General features: G+C 39.1%; 3 protein-coding genes across 3 annotated transcripts; 2 read left to right on the top strand and 1 right to left on the bottom strand.

Annotated features, from left to right (window-relative positions):
- The first annotated feature begins 20 nt into the window (after window positions 1-20).
- On the top strand, window positions 21-5,871 carry LOC140945950 (large ribosomal subunit protein uL1-like). The gene is made up of 7 exons (XM_073395012.1): window positions 21-317; window positions 502-582; window positions 1,634-1,702; window positions 1,997-2,111; window positions 2,267-2,367; window positions 3,362-3,443; window positions 4,655-5,871. The coding sequence occupies exons 1-7, from the start codon at window positions 48-50 to the stop codon at window positions 4,732-4,734; spliced, it is 798 nt and encodes a 265-aa protein (XP_073251113.1). The 5' UTR covers window positions 21-47; the 3' UTR covers window positions 4,735-5,871.
- Window positions 5,872-6,865: 994 nt separating this feature from the next.
- Window positions 6,866-10,195, top strand: LOC140946426 (peptidyl-prolyl cis-trans isomerase FKBP14-like). The gene is made up of 2 exons (XM_073395550.1): window positions 6,866-7,574; window positions 9,764-10,195. Exons 1-2 carry the CDS (start codon window positions 6,923-6,925, stop codon window positions 10,060-10,062), a joined length of 951 nt encoding a protein of 316 aa, XP_073251651.1. The 5' UTR covers window positions 6,866-6,922; the 3' UTR covers window positions 10,063-10,195.
- Window positions 10,196-10,418: 223 nt separating this feature from the next.
- Window positions 10,419-20,095, bottom strand: LOC140945213 (astacin-like metalloprotease toxin 5). Its single transcript, XM_073394264.1, has 7 exons — window positions 20,035-20,095; window positions 19,050-19,187; window positions 18,349-18,525; window positions 17,169-17,286; window positions 15,412-15,515; window positions 11,764-11,835; window positions 10,419-11,271 (listed from the first exon to the last, which is right to left on the bottom strand). The coding sequence occupies exons 1-7, from the start codon at window positions 20,093-20,095 to the stop codon at window positions 11,042-11,044; spliced, it is 900 nt and encodes a 299-aa protein (XP_073250365.1). The 3' UTR covers window positions 10,419-11,041.
- Between the last annotated feature and the right edge of the window lie 781 nt (window positions 20,096-20,876).

Here is a 20,876-nt window from a genome sequence, read left to right as displayed (position 1 = left end):
GCCCGCTAAACTAACTTATTGTCAGCGGATTTTCTGCGAAATTCAAAATGGCGGCCGCAGTTAGGCTTTTTGTTGGTCGCCGTAGATTCGCATTTTCGGGTCCGCTTTTGCTTCATACGAGGACAATTGCAGCTAAACGCAAAGCACTACGTGCATTTGAACAACGGAAGCACCAAGATGATGTTTTTCTTCTAAATTACAGAGCTCCACCAAGTCACACTTTCGCGGAAGCTTTGAGCGCTCTTCGTGCTTATGCCATAACTAATATCGATCAAACTGTCGAGCTGCACATCAAGATCAACATGGGAGATAAAAAGGTTGGTTTTGTTTAAAGTCATTAAAGTTAAAATCTTAAATCTCTGTTCTAACTCGTGAAATATGACAGTGGCAGAGATGCAAAGATCTAAAATCCGGAGACTTTCATAAGCTTATTTAAATATGAAATCACAGTCAGAGTATATTGTAAATTGTGTTCTTTGAACACTTTCTTGTACATTACAGACTAAGATCAATCCTTTTCATGGACTTATGTTGCTTCCAAAACAATATGGAAAGGAGAGAAAGGTGTTAGTGTTTGCAAAGGTGAGAGGTTATTACTTATAAAACTTAGCCACTGACTCTGTGATTATCATTGAGATGTTGATCAGAAAGAAATCACAAGAATCTACCAGTCATTTGCAAGTTTAGTTTTTGTATCATTCCTGTCAGCACATGGGAATTTGCTGTCTCTCCCTTCATAAAGGCAACACAGGAAGCCATAAGAATCCACCATAAATCATATCTTTCAAATCAACACTAAAAAGCAGAATCAATGAATGCATTTCATTGAACTCCTTCTACCTAGTTTTCCATGTAAATGAGTTTGATCCCAGCATACAGTAGTTGCCCAAGGATGGAGCTTCACCAGTCGTTTTTTTTAACTAAGGGGCCATCAACATATTCCCCCCGGTTAATGTTAACTGGACGCTTAGGTCAGACCCCCTCCCTTCCCCCCTTCCTTAATGTCCACTTGAAATTTTGCTGCCCCCAGAAAAGGAATACTTCCCCCTGATATGCACTTACCTGAAGATGTCAATGGTAACAACACAGTTTACTGCTTTTAAAACGTGGTAGAAACTTCATATTTTAGTACAGAAATTAAAAGATCACAATGTAAAATGTACAATCGCTAGTAGTTAAGGGGAGAATTTAAAAGATCAAAATTTACACTCCCTTCTTTAATTGGTCCTGCTTTCTATTGAATAATGTCACAAGTGCTGTTCCACACATGAGGTAAAATTTTAATATGAAAATGCATCAGTTTGCTTTTGTCCAAAAATGCCCCACACTTACGCCCACTGCCCCCTAAATGTACAGCTGATGATAAGAGAAGGAAAAGTGAATATGTCGATGGCCCCTAACCATATCCTGTTGTGTGCCTATCCAGTTGGTAACTCAAGGAAGACTGCACCAGATTAAAGCCAAACAATCAACTTTATTCAGCTAAATTTGCAACTCGCCGTACTTGACAACAACTATCAGGTATTGCTTGACCTACAAATAAGGGAATCTGGGTTGATTGATACATTTTATTTTACTTGCAAGTTTAAAATGTAAATATGGAGAGTGTTAAACACTCCCTTTTTATCATTAGGATGAAGCTGCTGAGATTGCAAAGAATGCTGGAGCAAACGTTGTTGGTGGAGAAGAGCTCATTAAAAAGGTACTCTAATGAATTTACTGGCTAAGTTTATTGACTGGTAATTTTAGCGTTAATTAAAATTGCTCTGAATCGACCAAAAATGCCAAGTGACACACAATAATAAAACATTGACTAAGGCACACAGCATTATGCTGTATTTACATTATTATACAGTATTATAAACACTTACTAGAAGACTAACATTCTGCTAGCAACTTTCATGTCAATCTCCTCTGGCCCTTTTCTTAGCCTCCTCATTAGCACTGTAACTTATTGCTATCCTTGTGATGTCATTTTTCTTTGTTCGTCATTAAGGTTGCTGATGGTGAGTTGACAGACTTTCATCAAGTTCTCTGCACCTTGGAATTTCTGAGCAAAATGAGACCTCTGCAAAGAATACTAAGGGAAAAAATGCCAACAACTCGAAGAGGTAATGTTCTAGTATAACATTTAGGGCTGTGCTCCTTGGCCAAATTTGCAACTCTTTGATTATTGAACAGAAATTTTGTATCCACACAAAGCCATGTAATATCATCCATAAAAAAAATTGTTTAAATTGTATTTTTTATTATTTTATCTCTGTAGGAACTGCCTCTGATGACATTGCAACTGCAATAAGAACATATAAACAGGGTCACCCATATAGATGCGACAGGCTTGGATATGTCAATATTGGAGTGGGAAAGGTACATATGATAGATTTGTAACAACTACATGTACAAGTTTTTCATGCCATGCTACTAACAGACAACCAATAACATCGCGACTTAATTGACCAATCAGTTTAATACCATCAACTGATGTGATACAACTCACTTTGACTCTGAAGATGACCACCGCAAAGGTTGTTGAAACATCATTCACTGTCAGCAATAACAGTCCTATTCAGGACTACAATCACCTGGACAATCAAACTCAACCTACTTATGAAATGACTCGTGGGTTCAAACCTGTCACAGTTATACATGTAACTATCAGGCAGTGTTCTGTAAATTGAAAATCAGAATGTTTTCCTAATGTCTTTCCTTGTTGGTTGGCCCTAAGGAATTCATTGTAGTTTGAGAGTAATCTTACAAATTTGAGATTATATTTTTAGTACTAGGTTATAATAAATTATGAGTCAACCTGCGCCCTTAAAGCAAGCTCCCCTTTTGGAGGGTTTCGTCAGAAGTCATGGACAAGCCGCATACAAAAGGAGGCACAAGAGTGAGGGGTAGTTTTGCCACTCACTCACTTGTTCTCTTGCAGCTGACTCTGCTCACAATTAAAAAGGAAAAGCTACCTTTTATGCTACCCAACCTCTGTCTGGTGGTCACCACTAAAAGAAATAATGGTCACCTCTCCTCAATGGCCACTTCTTATATTCTCGCAAAATATTCACTCTTGTTTTAAACTGTCCTGGAGAGCTTTGACTGCAAAAGCAATACAAGGACCTTCTCTTTTAACATGGCACACTCCTCATGGTTTTTTAATGATTTGTAGAAACTACATGTACAGTGTATACTTTAGATCTGATAGTCAGTCATTCACGTTATAGATTTGCTGTTACAGTGTATGATGTTTAGCTACCCAATAAACTTCACATGACATTTTGTGAGTGCATTATTGTGTTGTTTGCTTTTAGCTCATGTGCACTATCGTCTCATTGTGTTGTTTATACCTTATAATTTTGCTTTGTAGCTCAGCTTTACTGATGCAGATGTAAGGAGTAATGCATTAGCAGTCGTATCTACTGTTCAGTCACACAGGATATCAACAAAAGGTAATTCGATATACATGTAATTTATTGTTTAAAGCGACAGAGAATAATGTGACAGAGAAGGCGTAAAGGGTTAAACCCATTCACGACAGAACCGTCCGTAACTGCGTGCGTGGATCACCATCCCTTGCATGAATTTTAATATCATAAACTGTTTCAACGGCCAGAGACGATAAAAAATTATCGATATCTACCTTGTGGAGGGGAATGAGCTCTCTGGAACCATACACCAAAGTGAGCACGACTCAGTTTAATAGGCTAGAGAAAAACACACAAAAAAATCTTGTATTTGAACCAAAAAAACTCCAGTAAAAAGTCCTGTTTAAGTTCCACTACCCATCTGGACGTTTCCACAATACTTTCAAGCTCTGCTTTTTGCAAGAAATTTTCCAACCAAAAACGAAACCCAGTAAATTCCCAGTAAAGGGATTAAAAACGGGTTAGGAAAATTAAAGCGAAAGAAGTAGGAAGGACAGAAAGGGAAAGGTATAAGCCGAGGGGCTGTGAATAAACTTTTCGAAATTTTTCCTTCGGCATAAGCCTGAACTTCAAAAGCTCTATGTAGCTTGTGGCACCAAGAATAAAAGCTAGCACGACAACTTGGGAAGGTTTGGTTCCTTTTAAGCCAGGTTGTGAGTGGAAAATGGCTCGACAAGCTTCAAAAGGCTTTTTTCGGCAAAATGCTGGAGTGAATAGCTTAAAGGATGAGTACAGCTATATTTTCTGTCAATCTACATCAACTCATGTCTTTTAATGATAAACTCAGTGGAAGAAATCGTCGCTCTTTATCACAGGAAATGAATGCTTTGAGGTTCAACACAGGTGATCAAGTTAGCACGTTTGTTAGCCATAAATTAAGCCCCGTGCAAAACGCAACTTTCTTGGCCAACAACTCCCAACATTGTTAGATGTTACATGTTGCATCCGTTTGCACACCCTGTTGCATGTTGTTGCATGTTGTTGCGCAAAGTTTGAAACCGGTCAAACGTTTAGCTAAGTGCAAACTGGCGCAACGACTTCCAACATTGTTGGGCCAGCAATGTTGGGAGTTGTTGCGTCCGTGTTGGCAATGGTGTGAAAACGGACGCAACAAGTCCCAACAATGTTGGGAGTTGTTGCGCCCGTTTACACGTAGCTTTAGGAAACTAGGTCCTTGTAGTTGGCAAGTATAACGGAAAGACCCCTTCTAACTTGTTTTCAATATTTTCCACCAGGCAAGTTCTTTGAGAAAATGTGGCTTTCCTCTTCAAATGGCCCCGGTTTTCGTTTACTCTTGGATGAATTAATAAGCTAGTGTTAGCACTGAATGATTCATGGAAAAGACGAACTTCACAAGCTTCTGGAATGCTGAAAGGACCTTCTTGATTATCTAACGTATTTACATAGTTCCGTTTGTGGTAAGAAGGTCGGCTACTCTCTACTCTCTACTTCTAACAATCGTTACATTCCATACCAAGAGATTTCATGGAAGGATTTGGAAGCCACTGTAGCCAGTCACAGGAAGTAAAAACCAAAGACAACGAAAGGTAGACAAGAAATCCACAAGGGTGCCAACTCAAGAACTCAGTTCCAAGCACATGTTCGTTTAACTTTGACTCTGAAAAGTCTTACATTCATTTAGTGACTAAAAGTTAAGAATATGATAGTTGAAGGCCTTGAGGAGAAACTTTCTGCGATTATAAATGCAAAAATAAGCCTTAGCAATGATTACTATAGGCTTACTATCCCGACTGCGATCAAACCTGTGAGGCAGGAACGAGGTTATATAAAGTAGTTGGTAATGTGAGCATGTCTCAATTTCTCTGGCACAAATTTAAAAAATTGTTTTGGCGACCAGTAAGTATATATTGGCATTAGACCGTCAGTGCGCATGCTCTTCAATCAGCTTTCGCAACTCGTGAACTCTTTTCAAGAAATAGCAAGAACCTTGCCCAATCCCTTGGCCTCATTATTACGCACGCGAACGACATATGTGTTTCGGGTGACATGGTCTGAGCGAGCCGTTCGTCTCAGATACATAACCGAAATGCATAAATCAAGAAAGCCTGGAAGATGCCGTACAAAGACTAGGTAAGCAAGCAAGAGCCGCAAACTGCGCCGCAATTCCTATCAGAGGTCAAGCAGTATTCCAGTTTTCTTTGGTGTAGTTATTGTGTGCGAGGTGGTTAACCTCAAACCCTTTAAATTCTAAGAGTAACCAGCACTTAGTTTCTCCGCATAGTGAACATTGCTCAGTCGTGAAAAAAAGGAAATGAAGTGAAGTGAAAATGATTTTGGTTATAAAACAAATTCTCCTTACCAATACCATAAGAAATGTACAAACAGAAGTGTGGAGAATGTACATGCTGTCTAGGCCTTAAGGGTTAAGCATGTGAATAGTCTGAATTAAACCCTAAAGAACTGTGAATTAAAGGTGACCATCACGAAAAGGCTTATGTTTGGATTTTATATTTCTATTATTTATCTAGTTTTTTTATTTTAGTTTTTTTTTTCGGGGGGGAGGGTGTGGAAGGGGCGATGGGGTACCTTGTTTTGGCGTGTGCTCGTGACTAGTTCTTTGCCGTTTTGCTTTTTCTAGATATTTTGAACAAGAAAGTTAATAACAGATTTAGCCTGTACCCGTCATTTTCTGTTTATTTCACACAAAAATTCATAGTTTTCGTGTCAGTTTCATCCATAACAATTATTTTGTACAATTTTTGTCTGTTCCTGCTTTGTTTGAGCAATTCTCAACTGCCGTTATAGCGATTCAAAATCTCTCCATTACTGTATTTCCTCGAATAAGCGCCCACGCTCTGATAACCATCCACGACAATGGCCAAAATATCAAACAAGCGCCCCAACTCCTCCCCCCCCGCTGGAGCCGCGGAATAAGCGCTCCCTTTCCCACACTCATCACATTTTTATAGTAGGGATACAAGGAAAACTTGTTTCTATTGGCACTTTATTGCAAACTCTCAGTGCAAACTGTATAATGGAACTAAGATAGGCTTGATTACCAACAGGAAAACTTCTAATAAGCGCCCATACTATTAGCCGAAATTTTGAATAAGCGCCCATGCGCTTATTTGAGGAAATATGGTTTCTTGTGTAGTGTCCTTAAGTGACGAAAATGCTCATTTTGACTGCTAGGATTGAATACAAGTAAATTTTATTGGCACACGGGGAGTAAATTACTCATTAAAAATACGTGGCAAAACATGATTGAATATTCAAAATGGAGGGTTAAACAAAGGAAAGGAAACTGGCGATTTTCTAACAAATGAAATTATGGATGCTTCTTTAGGTTTCTTCCGTGAATGTGTTTAGTGTTTTTATTAGAAATTTTTCTTTTGCGAAAATCGTTCAAGTAGGGAGGTAGTTCCATTCAGCTATATCCAGCTACCTGTAGGCGTCAACACACCACCTGTTGGCAAATAAAGAGCGTATGGTCCTACCTTCCGGCGAGCGTGTTATTGTTCATTTATCATAACATCACAGACATGGACAGAACTCTGCAGTTTGCGTTACTTTTATGCTTTTTTGCGCTTTGTATTTCAGCGACAAAAGAGAACAAATCAGGTAAAACCGCAGCTAATTCGGATTCTGGGAACAATGATGACGATGCTAAAGTAGAAGTAGTTCACGATATGAAAGAGGATTCGACAAAGGAGAAGAAAAACGCTGATGATCACGAGACGAAAAAGAAAGCCTCTGATGAGGACAATAAAAGCAAAAAGAGTGAAGAACATGATGAATTGGACGACGACGACGATGATGAAGATGACGATGAACACGAAGATGAACACGAAGGTCACGAAGATGAACACGAAGAAGAGGAAGAAGACGAAGAAGCAGATCCGAACGCTAAGATAGAAGTTCACGATCTTTTCACCCCAGAAGACTGCACAAACAAATCCAAATCTGGTGATCTTGTAGTGATCCACTACAAGGGCTGGCTAGATGATGGACGACTGTTCGATACCACCATTGATCCGGCCAAGGGATACATGCCTTTTGAATTCATGCTAGGAACGGGGACAGTTATCAAAGGTTTTGAGAGGGGCGTCTTAGACATGTGCAGAGGACAGAAGCGAAAGATAGTCATTCCTCCATCGCTTGGTTATGGAAAGAAAGGGGCTGGAGAAATTCCCGGTAAGCAGTTTGATCTTAAGTTGTAGTCTAAGTTGTAGTTTCTTATCCTCACATAAATTGAAATTGTTTGTTGTCAATGAAGTTTTCCGGGTAAACAAATTATTTCTCCTGCGTGTAAATAGGCAAAACCTTATTTTGAGCGCTGTTTTGGCTTGCAGTACTTTCTTTCAACTTCCTAAACACCTCCGGTGATAAATTAAAATATTAAACTATTTTCTAACCTTAGTCGACGTTCATATCAACTAACATTTAACAGCAACAACCTCTTAATTGTATTTCGTTTCACTGATTTTTGATTTATTTAATACCTGATATAAAAAAAGATGTATTAAATAACGTTTTGAAGCACGACGATATTGTTTTAATTTCTAGTTATGACCTTCATATAGAAAATAATTTTGTTTCTTTTGAAACAAATTACGTATTAATTAACCGAGTGTGAATACACGAAACGTTTTTCAACTGGCTCGATTCGCTCGTAAATAATTTATTTGACATTTGGCATAGACACAATAAATCATTTTTATCATTCATTTGTTTTAATGTAGAAGCAAAAAGGTATTTCTCGATGTTTGTTTCATTAAAAAGGAATAGGAGAACGCAACCTTAACCCAACCTGCGAGAAGCCTGGGTACGAAAACTTGAAAAAAAATCGATTTTTGTGTTTGGGTCATGTCCCAGAAACGAAAATGCGTTATAGACCCTTAGATTTCTCGTTCCTAGAGCCCATCGTATATTTAGATCACGACCGCATTAGGGAAAAAAAAAACAATTCGGATAGTCCACTAGCCTGCGTAGCAAGCGTTTCCGTGCGGTTTCGGAGCAAAGAACGAGGAACGAGAGTCAAAGACCGCGCGAAAACTTGCGCGAGTAAAAGAGCCCCCTCAAGACATTTATTTTCTCGTGCTCCCATGAGAAATAGTCTTTGTTGTTACTGCAGATAACTAATTATATCTATAGCCCTTGAAAAATGTAAAAAAGAATGCGATATTGTTTAAATTATTCTGGTTCAAGGTTTTTGTCCACAGAAAATTGAAATTACCCAGTTTCCCAATGGATTACGTCTTAATCAACCTCGTTCCCAGGGTTCTTTCCTACCCGCCCTACGTAGGGCGTGACATTTTTGGCCTGGAACGAGTGACGTATTTTGAGGCATTGTTCTTCTTTAATTAATATGCCCAGCACGCATGCCAGAGATCGACGTCGTGTGGGCCTAGGTCTCCTGAAAAGTGAATCCACGGCTGTTTCAATATTCATCACATTGTCAAACTGAATGTTAGTGAATTTTTCTAGAGTTGTATTCTAAAGGACTGTATCTAGGTTCTAAAAAAGAATTATAGATGACTGTTGTCTTGTGTTTACCTCTTCCACAAAACGAGAAATTAAAAAGTCTGACGTCGTGGTCATGCAGCGACGGCGAAGAAAAAGCGTGATGCACGTGCAAAATTGTTGTTTTGCTAATCCAAACCTATTGTTTCCTTGCCGTTCTCTTTGCTTAGAAGCTTCAACAGAGCGGGGCGGAGCTAAGGAAAATGCCTCAAAATACGTCATCGTTTCACTCGACCCAGGGAACTTTCTACACCGTCTTCTGATTAAAAGCTGCTCAAACAGGCAAATTTCGTACTCTTAACCGAGCATGGAGTCTGCTTGTTAATTATCCGATTCATGCAAATTGTACCTTTTTTCAAAGCTGAAAGCGGGTAGAATTCTTCAAAATTTTATCAAATTTGGGTGATATGCATTTTAATTAAAAACAAGCTAAAAACATACTTACCTCGATCGATGTTAAGTTCCCGTGTTAATTAAAGGGATGTTGATGCCAGCTGATATTCTTCAAATAGCAATTTAATCAACAGAGTTGAAAAGTTGCTTTTCTTGGTATGTTTTTAAGTAGTAGTTTGCCTACTTCGAACTCTTCTTCGCAAAATGGTTGAAATTCTTCGCCGTCCCACCAAAATAACACAGCCTCGTCTCCAGGGCTTCACGGTTGATGTCTCTGGCGTTTATCTTGTACTAAGGCACTGAGAGGGAAGGGGAGGAAGGGGGGTACAGAGAAGTACTAGGCGCTCTTGGATTATTATTCTCTCTCCCACTGGATATCACCAAAAACGTCATCTAGGTATTTGAGTCAATCAGAAACGGAGAAATATTTTGAATTGAGTTTTAACCTTTTGCCTTTTTGCGACCAGGTAACACGACTCTCACGTATGAGCTGGAGATGTTCGACATTCGTCCCCCTCCCCCACAGGCAGACTTGTTCTCACATATCGACGCAAACGGCGACAAGAAACTGTCAAAGAAGGAGATATCAGCGTACATGAAGGCCCAAGCACAAGCTCACGGTATGCCAGTATACGACAAGAGATGGAAAAAACACCACAAGAGCGTGGTGGCTAATATCTTTGAGCATGAAGATAGTGATGAAGACGGGTCCATTTCTCATGATGAATTTAGCGGCCCGAAGATGATGTACCATGATGAATTTTAGGCCAGTGTGAGAATTGAGCTCTCGTGTTTTCGCGCGCGCAAACACGGCAGATTGTACCGCGTGGATTGACACTTTACACAGTCAACATAACCACGTGGTTAGCTACCCGCCAGAAACTCAAAGTGAAATTTAAAGTTTTTTTAAAAAAGTCGAAACTTTTGTCGCGTTGTTATATAAGGAAGGAAATCATTAAGTCTTACTTTGCTCGCTTATACCGGCATCTTTATATCTGGCGTTAACCCAAAGTTAAAATTAAGTTTCGTCGTAATACACAATGGGATCAGGAAAAATTGTGAAAGAAAAAAATAAACAAATTGAACTGCAACAAACCAGAAGTCTTTGTGGTAACTGAGTTTAATTTGTTTTAATAGTTCTAGTGTGACTATTTTCACTAAATTAAATATTGATGATACTTCACCGTTTAATGTGCAAAACTCATGCTTACTTAGCAAAGGTCAATCGTAATGCGAAAGTCTTACCTAAAGTATATTATTTTTTCTGTGACTTCGATTTCTATCGATTTCGGTTATCAATCGATATTAATCGGCGAATTAAATCGATGAATTAGACTAATTTCCGATATCGATTTTTATCGATCAACTAGGTCTGCAATTCTAATTTTCAGGCTTTCAGATAGTCGGAGCGCAGGAGAAAAATTTACGAAGAAGAAACAACGTTCTCCCCGCGTACGCTCCCCACTGACCCCACTGACTGCCGCGCTCTGTCATCTGAACGCCTGGAACGAGCTAATTTTCTGGAAGCATCCCCGTCTCTTTCATAAGCAACTCCCCCCCGGGAGGGGGGCTCTTATCTGCCTTTGTTACTGATGCGCAAGGTGAATTTCTTATTTTTTGATTCAAAAGCGGTAGCTATTGAATTGCAAAAACTATCGTGCTTAATATTATACCTTACAGTGTGGAAACAATACGCCTCAACCATCGGTGAAGATATTAGAAAACAAAAGAGCGCGCTTCTTGACTTAATCACAGTCATATAACTCCTTAATCTCTCTGACGTCGTTTGCTGTCAAAGTTCCCCTCAACTGTCCCCCAAGACGTATCCATGGCTTTCCTCTGGCTATGATCGTGGGTCTTCTTCCATCGACGGAGTATAGAAGTCTATCATAATGCATCACCGAGTCATAGTCGTAAGAGAGGCCAAGGGTGTCCACTTTTCCGTGATCGTACTTTTTAAAGTTTTTCTCTTGACCTGGAAATGATGGAAAGTGTAAAGATTCAGTATTTGTATATCATTGAGAACCATTCCAAAACAAGGGACCTAACTCCTTGGACCAGAAGAGTGCATTTCAAGTTTCACTCAAAGGTCGCTACCATATCAAAGTGACTGTTTTAAATCTAGTTCTTTTAAAAGTTGTTGACCTAATGTACTAACGTTAAACGCATTTTACTTAGACAGCAATAAGCATTCTTCCAGGATGGAACTCATGGACTGCGCACGAGTTGGCCATGAGCTTTGTAATAGGACAATTGCACGATGACGTCATTTTACTACTAAACCAGGTGTGCGAAAGGGGGTACATTTTCTGTCAAAATGGTATATAAAAGGTAAGGGGTTGGACCTCAAGGCGGAAAAACCTTTTTGATTACCCCCCGCCCCTCTCCCCCTGGGGCCAGTGCCGAAATGCTGACTTTCAATCAGGTGTTGTTGTCATGGGAAATAAGATGAGGTGTCTTTTTATACCTGGTTGGATATTTTGCCACAAAACCTCAACATATCGGTCTCTGTCAGGTCTGCTTTGCTCGTGCCAAATACCTGTTGATTAAACAAAATCATCCCATGTAAGGAAAGGTAAATTAGTGGAATCCGGATTACACCTCAAGGAATCCGGAATCCCACAAACGTGTAGATTCCCGAATCCAAGTTCCACTAACAAAGACTGGAGTCCAGTCCCTAGCTGGAATCCGGACTCCACAGCGTGGAATCTAGAATCCAAGACTGTCTTGGATTCCCTTGCATGAGGGAAATGAGGAATAAAAATTGGAATAAATTAAAGATATAACTTAATATTATATAAATATATTAGTAAATAGCAGTATAATTAAGTCACGATCCCCGGGGAGACTCCCTTATTGAGCTATTTTGAAAAAATAGCTCATATGTCAGTGGTGTGAGCGTATGTATCTTTGTGGCTTTGTATCTTTGTGGCGTTGTATCTTTGTGGCTTTGTATGTTGGGATGTTTGTTGCAAGAGCCAATTAGGTTGAAGGTACTATGAGTTGATGCTTAGGAACCAATGAGATCTTGGCATCTTTTTAAACATGGCATTGGTAAAGGTCGAACAAGGGCACTTTGAGACCGCCATCTTGATCCTTCACAATTTTTTCGTCTTTTATTACGGGTACAGGTGTTTGGAAGCATTACATAAAATATCTTCATGATTCAAACACTGTGAACAGTGATACAACTGTTTAAGGGTTCATATTTAAGTGTGGATGCTGCTTCGAGGCATTTCTGACCTAATTCGGCTATCGGTACAACGCACGTCAGTGTGAGTTCTGTTTCACCTGCTACAACTGGGTAGAGTATAAAAGATCATATATTTTCAAATCTCTTCCAATGAAGCAATAATTGATATTTAGATATAGACTTTTATTCGAAAGTATGCGCTGTAAACAAGCTTTAAAAATATTATTCTCTCGCTTACAAAGTTCAACCGACCTTTTTCGTTCTATTTAGTAAAGATGCGTAACTTAAGTAGAAACAGTGGCGTTAGGGAATAAAATTGGAGGAAGCTAGTTGACACAATAATCATGATATAAGTAGAAATATATTTCGGCAGTTTGATAATTTTCTTGGAAGTTAATAAATGTTAGGCTATCAACCTTGACCTTGCATGAAACATAATTTAATTGCAGATGTTGCAGTAAAGCCGAGGTGATTTCTTAAAATCGTTTAAGAAAATTTTGTAACATCTTCACATGCAAATTGTGTGTATGAGTTATTTTTATAATTCTGTTTACTAGATTACTGTGTGATAACTCGAATTCCCTCACGTACGAACGACGAAAGGGGGCAAAGTCCAACACTTTCACGTGCCAGCTGTGTGACTGTACATCACATGCAGATTGGCTTTTCACAATAATAATAGTAACTTGGACTTATGAAGACCTGTTTCATTTAGTAACCAATGCCTTAAAAAAGGCTCTTGTCTTTTAGGAACCAATAGCTTTTAAAACATGACGAAATAAGTTGTCGGAGTTAAAGACCGTTTCACAAAATTTTGTTAATAAATGTTAGGTTATCAACCTTGACGTTGCATGAAACATAATTTATTTGCAGATGTTATATTGAAGCCGAGGTGATTTCTTAAAATCGTTTGAGAAAATTTTGTAGTGAAGAATTTGCTTTTTTTTAACGTACGAATTGTAAAAGGGCCAAAGACCAACACCTTCACGTGCAAATTGTGTGCGTGAGTTATTTTTATAATTCTGTTTACTCAGCTAGTTTACTGTGTCATTACTCGAATTCCCCCACGTACGAGCGACGAAAGGGGGCAAAGTCCAACACTTTCACGAGCCAGCTGTGTGACTGTACATCTCATGCAGATTGGCTTTTCACAATTATAAATAGTAACTTGGACGTATGAAGACCTGTTTCGTTTTGTAACCAATGCCTTAAAAAAGGCTCTTGTCTTTTGAGAAGCAATAGCTTTTAAAACATGAAGAAATAAGTTGTCGGAGTTAAAGACTGTTTCACTGAGTAGAATCGCACGTGAAAACCTCGTGAATTATGATGATGCAACCATCTACCACAATGATAAAAATCCTGGTATTTCGTAACTATTCAGTATTCGATGAGTCACATTTTGGCTTAAGAAACTCCGAGGAAACCTCAGAGTTTTCCTTCTAATCAACGTTTGGTGAGTAGAAATTTATTTCACTTTAACGATTTGTTAAACTTGCACCAGATGTAAGAGGGAAAGACAGAGGAAAGTGAATATATAGCTTGAGGATCGACTCAGCTGAGCGTTTCGCGTTTTCATTTTGTACCGCAATACGCAATTTCGCACAAAAACCTAATCTACATTTAGGATAAAAGAGGTAGATTGATCACTCTTGATAAGGTTACACCGAAGCATTAAAGTAACACTGAAACCTTCAAAATAGCTCATGCACGTTTAACGTGCCTATGTTGAAAGAAAAGGGTTTGTTCGTCGTCTTGCTCAGGGGTGTCCTGTCACGAAAAGCTGATATTTAACAATTATTCCTCGAGCTCGAATGGGCTCTGAGTCAATAGCTATTCACTCAGAGGCAATGAGGGCGAGAGGAATAATTGTTTTAGTAAAATCCAACTAGTTGGTAAAAAATATCGAGACAAAACAACTTCAGCTAGCAAAACGCGATTCAGCCGCCACTGTTTTGGTTTTCAAAGCCGGCGTTTTTTGCTGCTAGTGGGCTATAACATATATCCTAGTAGTAGCTCAACCAATCAGAACGCAGCATTGACAATAGTGACCACTAGGTTGGATTTTACAACAGCAACAAAAAGCTCAGGGCCCAGTTGTTGGAAGGCCGATTAGCGCTTAACCCGGGGTTAAATTTAACCCGGGTTTCTTTCTTTTGTGTTCAAAAGCATTTTCTCGGATGATTTTCTCTGTTATTTTTAGAGCTTCCAATCGTCAACTTGTAGACAAAAAGAATTTAAACTGAAAAGCTTTTTAAGCTTTCAAATCTGAATTCAAATCTTGCACTAACCCTGGGTTATCTTAACCCAGCTTTGAACAACTCGGCCCAGGGGAGTATGCAAAGAAATATCTACAAAGAAAAGTAACCAGACGCCGTCAACAACGGCTGCAAACAATTCTTCTTAAAGTAACGTATCAACAGGGCACTTATGCAAAGAAGGCAAACTCGTCCCCAACGGTTCTCCAAGGGAAAAGCCCTGGTGACGAGGGGGAAACCCCTGGGAACGAGAGGAAAACCCCTGGGGACGAGGTTGGTAAAGCTGTGAGTCTAAATAGTTCGTAATTAAAGAGCTGGCTTTTAGGAAGATGAAGTTGCACGGGAATCGAAAGTGCTTCTCCTTTATTGGGTAAGGAGTTTGCGGACCAGCTATATCAAAGACCCGACACCTAAGTTTCGAACCTTGGCCCTTGCTACAGCAAATTGAAATTACATTGGAACTTCGATATAACGAAATTCTATGGGACGTAGTAGTACGAGGAATGAGTTTTAGTTTACTCCAATAAAGATTTTCTGTTGACTCCAATAACCGTAAAACATCTGAAAAAGAGTCTCGATAAAACGAATCCTCGTTATATCGTTTGCCAATACCTTGGCCCTTTTCTCTCACTATCGATCACCTGACCTTTACTACTCTACTGCTTACCAATAGCATGCATAAGCTCGTGTGCAACAACGCCAACGTACTCACACCCACTCCCAAGGGAAAGAAGTTGAGCTCCACCGCTTCGACCGAGCTTTGACCAGCATCTGAAGGAAGGAAAGTTGAATGGAACAATTCACCTCTTTAGGAAAGAGAAGCAAACTGGTTCAAGTTAACTTTCTGACTTCTTGGACTGTTACTAAGGTAAAATAAAAAGAGACAAATTGATTCGGACGCCCGGGGGAGACTCGGTATATGAAAGGGGTGGGGATGCTCGTCGTCTCGCTTAGGGGTGTAAATTTCGGATTTTGGTCTCACTTAGGGTGTTCTGGGAAAACGCCATCATATTTAGCCGTGAAGGTCTCGTTTAGGGTTGCACGCGAAAAAATATAAAAATATATATTTGATATGTATATTTTTTTGGTCTCTTTTAGGGGTCAAAAAAAGCTTGGGCCACGCCCAGATCGGTCTCCTTTAGTTAATTCAAAATTTCCGACGAGCATCCCCACCCCTTTCATATGCGGAATGCCCCCCGGGTCCGGAAGGCAGAGCGATGACCAAGTAAACAAGATAATAAAACAAAAAAATACATTTCAACAAATTTTCCCGATATTTCGGGTTGTAAGTCAAACCTTCTTCGGAGGTAAAAGAAAAAGAAAAATGAAACTGAAACATAAAGGTTTGAAAATTTAAAGTTAAAGCAATATTTGGTGATTGGTCAAAGTTTCTAGGTCGTATCACCGTTACTAGGGACAGGGAGAAAAAACTGGCCAATAGATGACCGGCGCCTTCTTAGTAACGATCCCAGAAATGATTGCGTGACACATTTCCGAAGTGTATTCCAGTGAAGTGTAACGCCATCTCTTGATCATTGAATGTAGGCTTGCAGGATTAAAGAAAGTTGCAAATATATTAGATAATTTTCTTCTCGTGCATGTGCCTCGACTGTAAGCTACCAGTCCAGAGCATTTCCACTTTTGGAATTGCTTCGATCCGGGAATCAAAACTAGCAATTATCCAATCACGGTTTAAATGTAAAGTCATGTGTCGCGGGGTTTGTTCTTGTGAAATTTCTGGATGACAGTCAAGTGTACGTAAGAAAAACTCGGATATGAGGGAACTTTGAACTCTTTCATTACTCGCTATGATGAATCGTTTGCAAGAAACGAGAAACGTGTCTTAAACGTCTGTTAGTATGGACTAAGTAACGAAAAAAGGGCCCGTGCGATCTCTGAAGATTCTATCTATTATCCAGGCGGAGTTATTTCACCCTAAAATACTTAATGGATAGCCTCGGTGACCAGGATATCATGATTCAGCTAACTTTGTGAAGGCAACGGTGCCATAGTATTGGTCTGTTCGCAACTGCACAAAAATTTGGGGAAAGTGGGTATAAATTATCGGCAAGAACATTTTTGGGCCTGTTTGGGGACTAAGCGTTAATACTGAGTTGACTGATGGTATCTAAAGGCAGCCATGAACCAATCATTTGCTTTTACTGTTGACTCAAACGATCCAAGAGGTCTTAGCGCATAAAATATGTACAGAGAATCGGGCATTTTGATCTTCGCTGAGAGTAATCAACGCGTTGGGTTATTCTATGTGAAACAAAGACGTTTCAAGTGTGGATCAACCAGATTTTCCTATTTGGATCCATTTTAATACCCTTATTTATTTTTTGTACATTGTAATGAAAGAGCATGAAATTACTGTAATTGCTAAATGTCAGTTCCCCTTGTTAGCATTTCATTTCTACTTACCCATTTCCCTTGTGCATTTTGACATAATCCCCTCCATAAGTCTGGTCAACTTCGCGAAACTTCAAGCACGTGTCATGGAATGCACGGATGGCGTCTGCAATCTTTGGTCGCAAATGGCCTAAAGGAATTTAAGAAGAAATGCTAAATGAGTCATAGAGAGAAGCAAGGCTGTTTTTTGCAGCCCTGAATTTTTTTTTCAGGCTTTCTTTTCGCAACTGCAAACTGTGATGATCTTCTTTCATATAACTTCTTTCATATAACTGCTAATTTTACAGTTTTAAATGCATAACGGTTAATGTTTAATGCATATATTCCTATTTTTCAGTTTACAGTATTGCCTCGCAAATAGTTTTGGTCTGTTTTTGTTTATTTATTTAATTGTTGTTTTTTTACGTTTTTTAAGTGCTTCACAATTTCCCGCTGCCTTGAAATTTGTGCTTTGTCGATCATTTAGTATTCGCACCAGTTCTGCGGGAACGCTTGTCTTTTTTTGTGTATCAAAATAGCAGTTTTTCTCATTTTCACTCTTATTTGCTTCTGTTTCTGGTTTTAATGAGTTGGTTCATTAGCTGACTAGTCCCCGGTCGTCTCTCTCTCTCTGTCTCTCCTTAGTTGCGCGAGGGGTGTGATGGGAAGAAGGAAAGCGAGGGAGAGAGTTTTCCTGCGTTTTCGCTTCCCATCACCCCCTGCTCCCGACGCGCGCGTTACGCGAAGACAACTGAGGACGAGTCAGCTCCATTAGTGAAACGTAAAAATTTACGCAAAGTCTCTGATCAGTTACAAACTTTCTTAGTTTTAAGAAAAATGCAGTTTTATTGGTGAATTTCTTCTTTTGATTGACTGTTACTCAGGGAATCCAAGACAGTCTTGGATTCTGCATTCTACGCCGTGGATTCCGGATTCAAGGTACTGGATTCCAATTTTTGTTAGTGAAAATTTGATTCTGTATTTCAAACGTTAGGTGGCCAGTTCCGAATTCTTTGAGCTTTATTTAGGAGTCCAAAGCCCAGGATTCCGGATTCTATAAGCACAAATTTTCCGGATTCCGAATACCATAAGCAAAATTTCCCGGATTCCAGAAATCCACATTTCCCTGACAAGGGGCGATACATTACCATAATCAACAAGTATATGGATGAAGTCTAATTTTTACATTGAGTTCTATGAACCTAAAACCTACTCAAATTTTCGTCCACAGAATAGTAAACCACTTTGTTAGGCCAGAGTTTCTTCTGATCGCGTATGACATTTCTCTTCATATCCGTCTCAGGTCTTTTATGATTTACAACAGCCTTGTCCCCTTCGTCAAGGCACAAGTCTCCCTCGAACAGTTGACATCTAGGCTTGTTGCGAGGATCTGAGAAAGCAAAAACATAGAAAATTATTAGAGCTGTTTTTATTACGTTTTGCACAACCTCGTTCCCAGGAAGAGGACAGACCCCGGTAACGAGATCGATTAACCAATCACAAGTAAACTGACCTCAGCTATGAAGCTTACACGCGTTTTTCCCGCGCTTTGCACAAACTGTCTGTATTTGCCCTCTGGTGATTGGTTTATTTGACGGTAATCTCCTGCCCTGATTGGCCAGAGTAATCAGGTGGGTATTGGGATAACGATACTCAACTTAAAATTTAGAGCTATTGTGGGTGGTTAGCCTGATATGTAAAGTAAGTTAATAAACGGAATCATCGCTAGAATTCCCAATGGAAATGACTTGAAAATCAAACAGTTTTCTTAAGTGTCAGTGTTTCTCCCTCTTTATAGATCAGTGCCGAGTGCCTTATGCAGCAATTCGCCGGGTAGTTGTTCCGTTTACACATGCACCGTTATAAAACATCTGAAAAGTTTCTCATCTCGCAAAGCGTCCTTCATGGCATTACCTTCATTAACAGCAACGATCTCTTCTTCAATAGAATCGTCTTCTTGGAAACCTCTGCGACTCTCGTCATTATAATCTTCGTTCACGCGTACAATGTGACTATGCACATTTCCACCTCTTTCATCGTTCTCTAAATACACTGAATAACATAACTCAGTTACAAACTAGCCGGTTTCTAGACATTTATATTGCAGTTAAATTTAGTTTAAAAATCAGCGCGTGACGTTATTCGTTACATGAAAAGCAATGGGTACCACTGAGAGCAGTCATTTTGTCACGTGAGAGCGTCATCTTACCCAGACTCCACGAATATGAAACTGAGAACGGACAGGTGTCAGATTATGAATTCAGCTATTATCCATTGTATTCTCACTTCTTCAAGCCCTCCCCTGAACAATTGCATTGCGCTCAAACAACCAGGGCAATTTCGTGGTTAGGGTGTAAAAAGCGCGGACTTCCGATGTCTAAGAATTTACTAACCGGGATCACGTGATTTTAATGGCAAGAACAAAAACTTAGCGTCTGGCACATACGATCCGACATGCACTCGTCAACGTAAATTTGCAGAGTTTTTTAATTATTATTTTTTTCTAGTCAAGACTTTATATACACTACATAACCAAAACGCAAAAACGTGCTCTAAACCTATCAGGAATGGAGGAAGCAGCCTAGAATTGAAACGGATGTAGAGTTAAATGTGGACAACCAGGAACTAAGTTATAGAGTCAAATCGTGAGAAAAAACAAAGCTATTTGCATAAACTCCTGTTTTAAAATTTAACAGCTGCTAAAGTAAGTAGAATTTTAGAACTAATGTTACGAAAAAAAGAATAACCAAATGAGAACAGCCGTTCCACAAAGAAAAATATTCTAAATTCAGCTCTAAATGGTTTGGTCGTTATTTTGTACAGTTGGATATAAGCTGATATAGTTACATGATTTCTTGACTGGCGTTAACTAAAACTGTTAAAAAGAAACTAAACTTACTATAAGGGCGACTCTGAACTGACATCATAGTCCAGAAGAGAATTGCCAACTTCATTATCATTTTGCTTCCACGCTTCTTTTTCTGCAAACCGCGCTAAAACAAATTCAGAACGTCAACGGTTACTGGGAGATGTTTGTTTTCACTGAATTCAAACTTGCCTCCAAATGATGTTGTTAGATGTGTGCTTCTATCTTTATACGGTCGGCTGGATTCGTCATTGACCGCTCATCCGTAATGACTGTAGCTGTCACGCAATTGGATGAAAAGAATAAAAGGAGGATCAAAAACGAAAAAAGAGGATACAGTTGTTTCTTAAAAGTGCAAGAGTTGGTCAATGTAGTTTAGAATTCCGTCTCATTTTCTTGTAAACTTATTGGAAACCGTGATGAGTTCAAGGAATTTTCAAATATTTATTCATGCATATCATAGTATATGTCAGAGTTATTTGCTAATCATTCAGAGGGCCTTGTCGAATTGATTACCTTACAAGACAATGAAGCACGTGGCAAAAAATTCGTTGGAGCGCGTGGTTTTAACAAATTGTACACTTCTTGTATTTATTAGTACAGACTAACATTGTCTACGACAGTTATTCACGTGGCAAATATTCGTTACAGCATTATGATTTTAAAATTTTGCAATTTAAATTTAAATTTAAATTTTAAACAAACACGTGGTAAATTTCGTTACAGAGATAAACTTGGTTCAAAGTTTTAAGAATCTACTACTTTTTTCAAAAAATCTGCTCTCCTCGATCCGATTGGCCCATTTGCTAAAACTTGAAGCATTTTTAAAATTCAATGTGCAAACACATCCATAAACACAAACGTTTTGACAGACC

Source organism: Porites lutea, chromosome 8 (genome assembly GCF_958299795.1).
Source record: "Porites lutea chromosome 8, jaPorLute2.1, whole genome shotgun sequence".
NCBI lineage: Eukaryota > Metazoa > Cnidaria > Anthozoa > Scleractinia > Poritidae > Porites > Porites lutea.
This window is presented reverse-complemented; position numbering and strand designations above follow the sequence as displayed.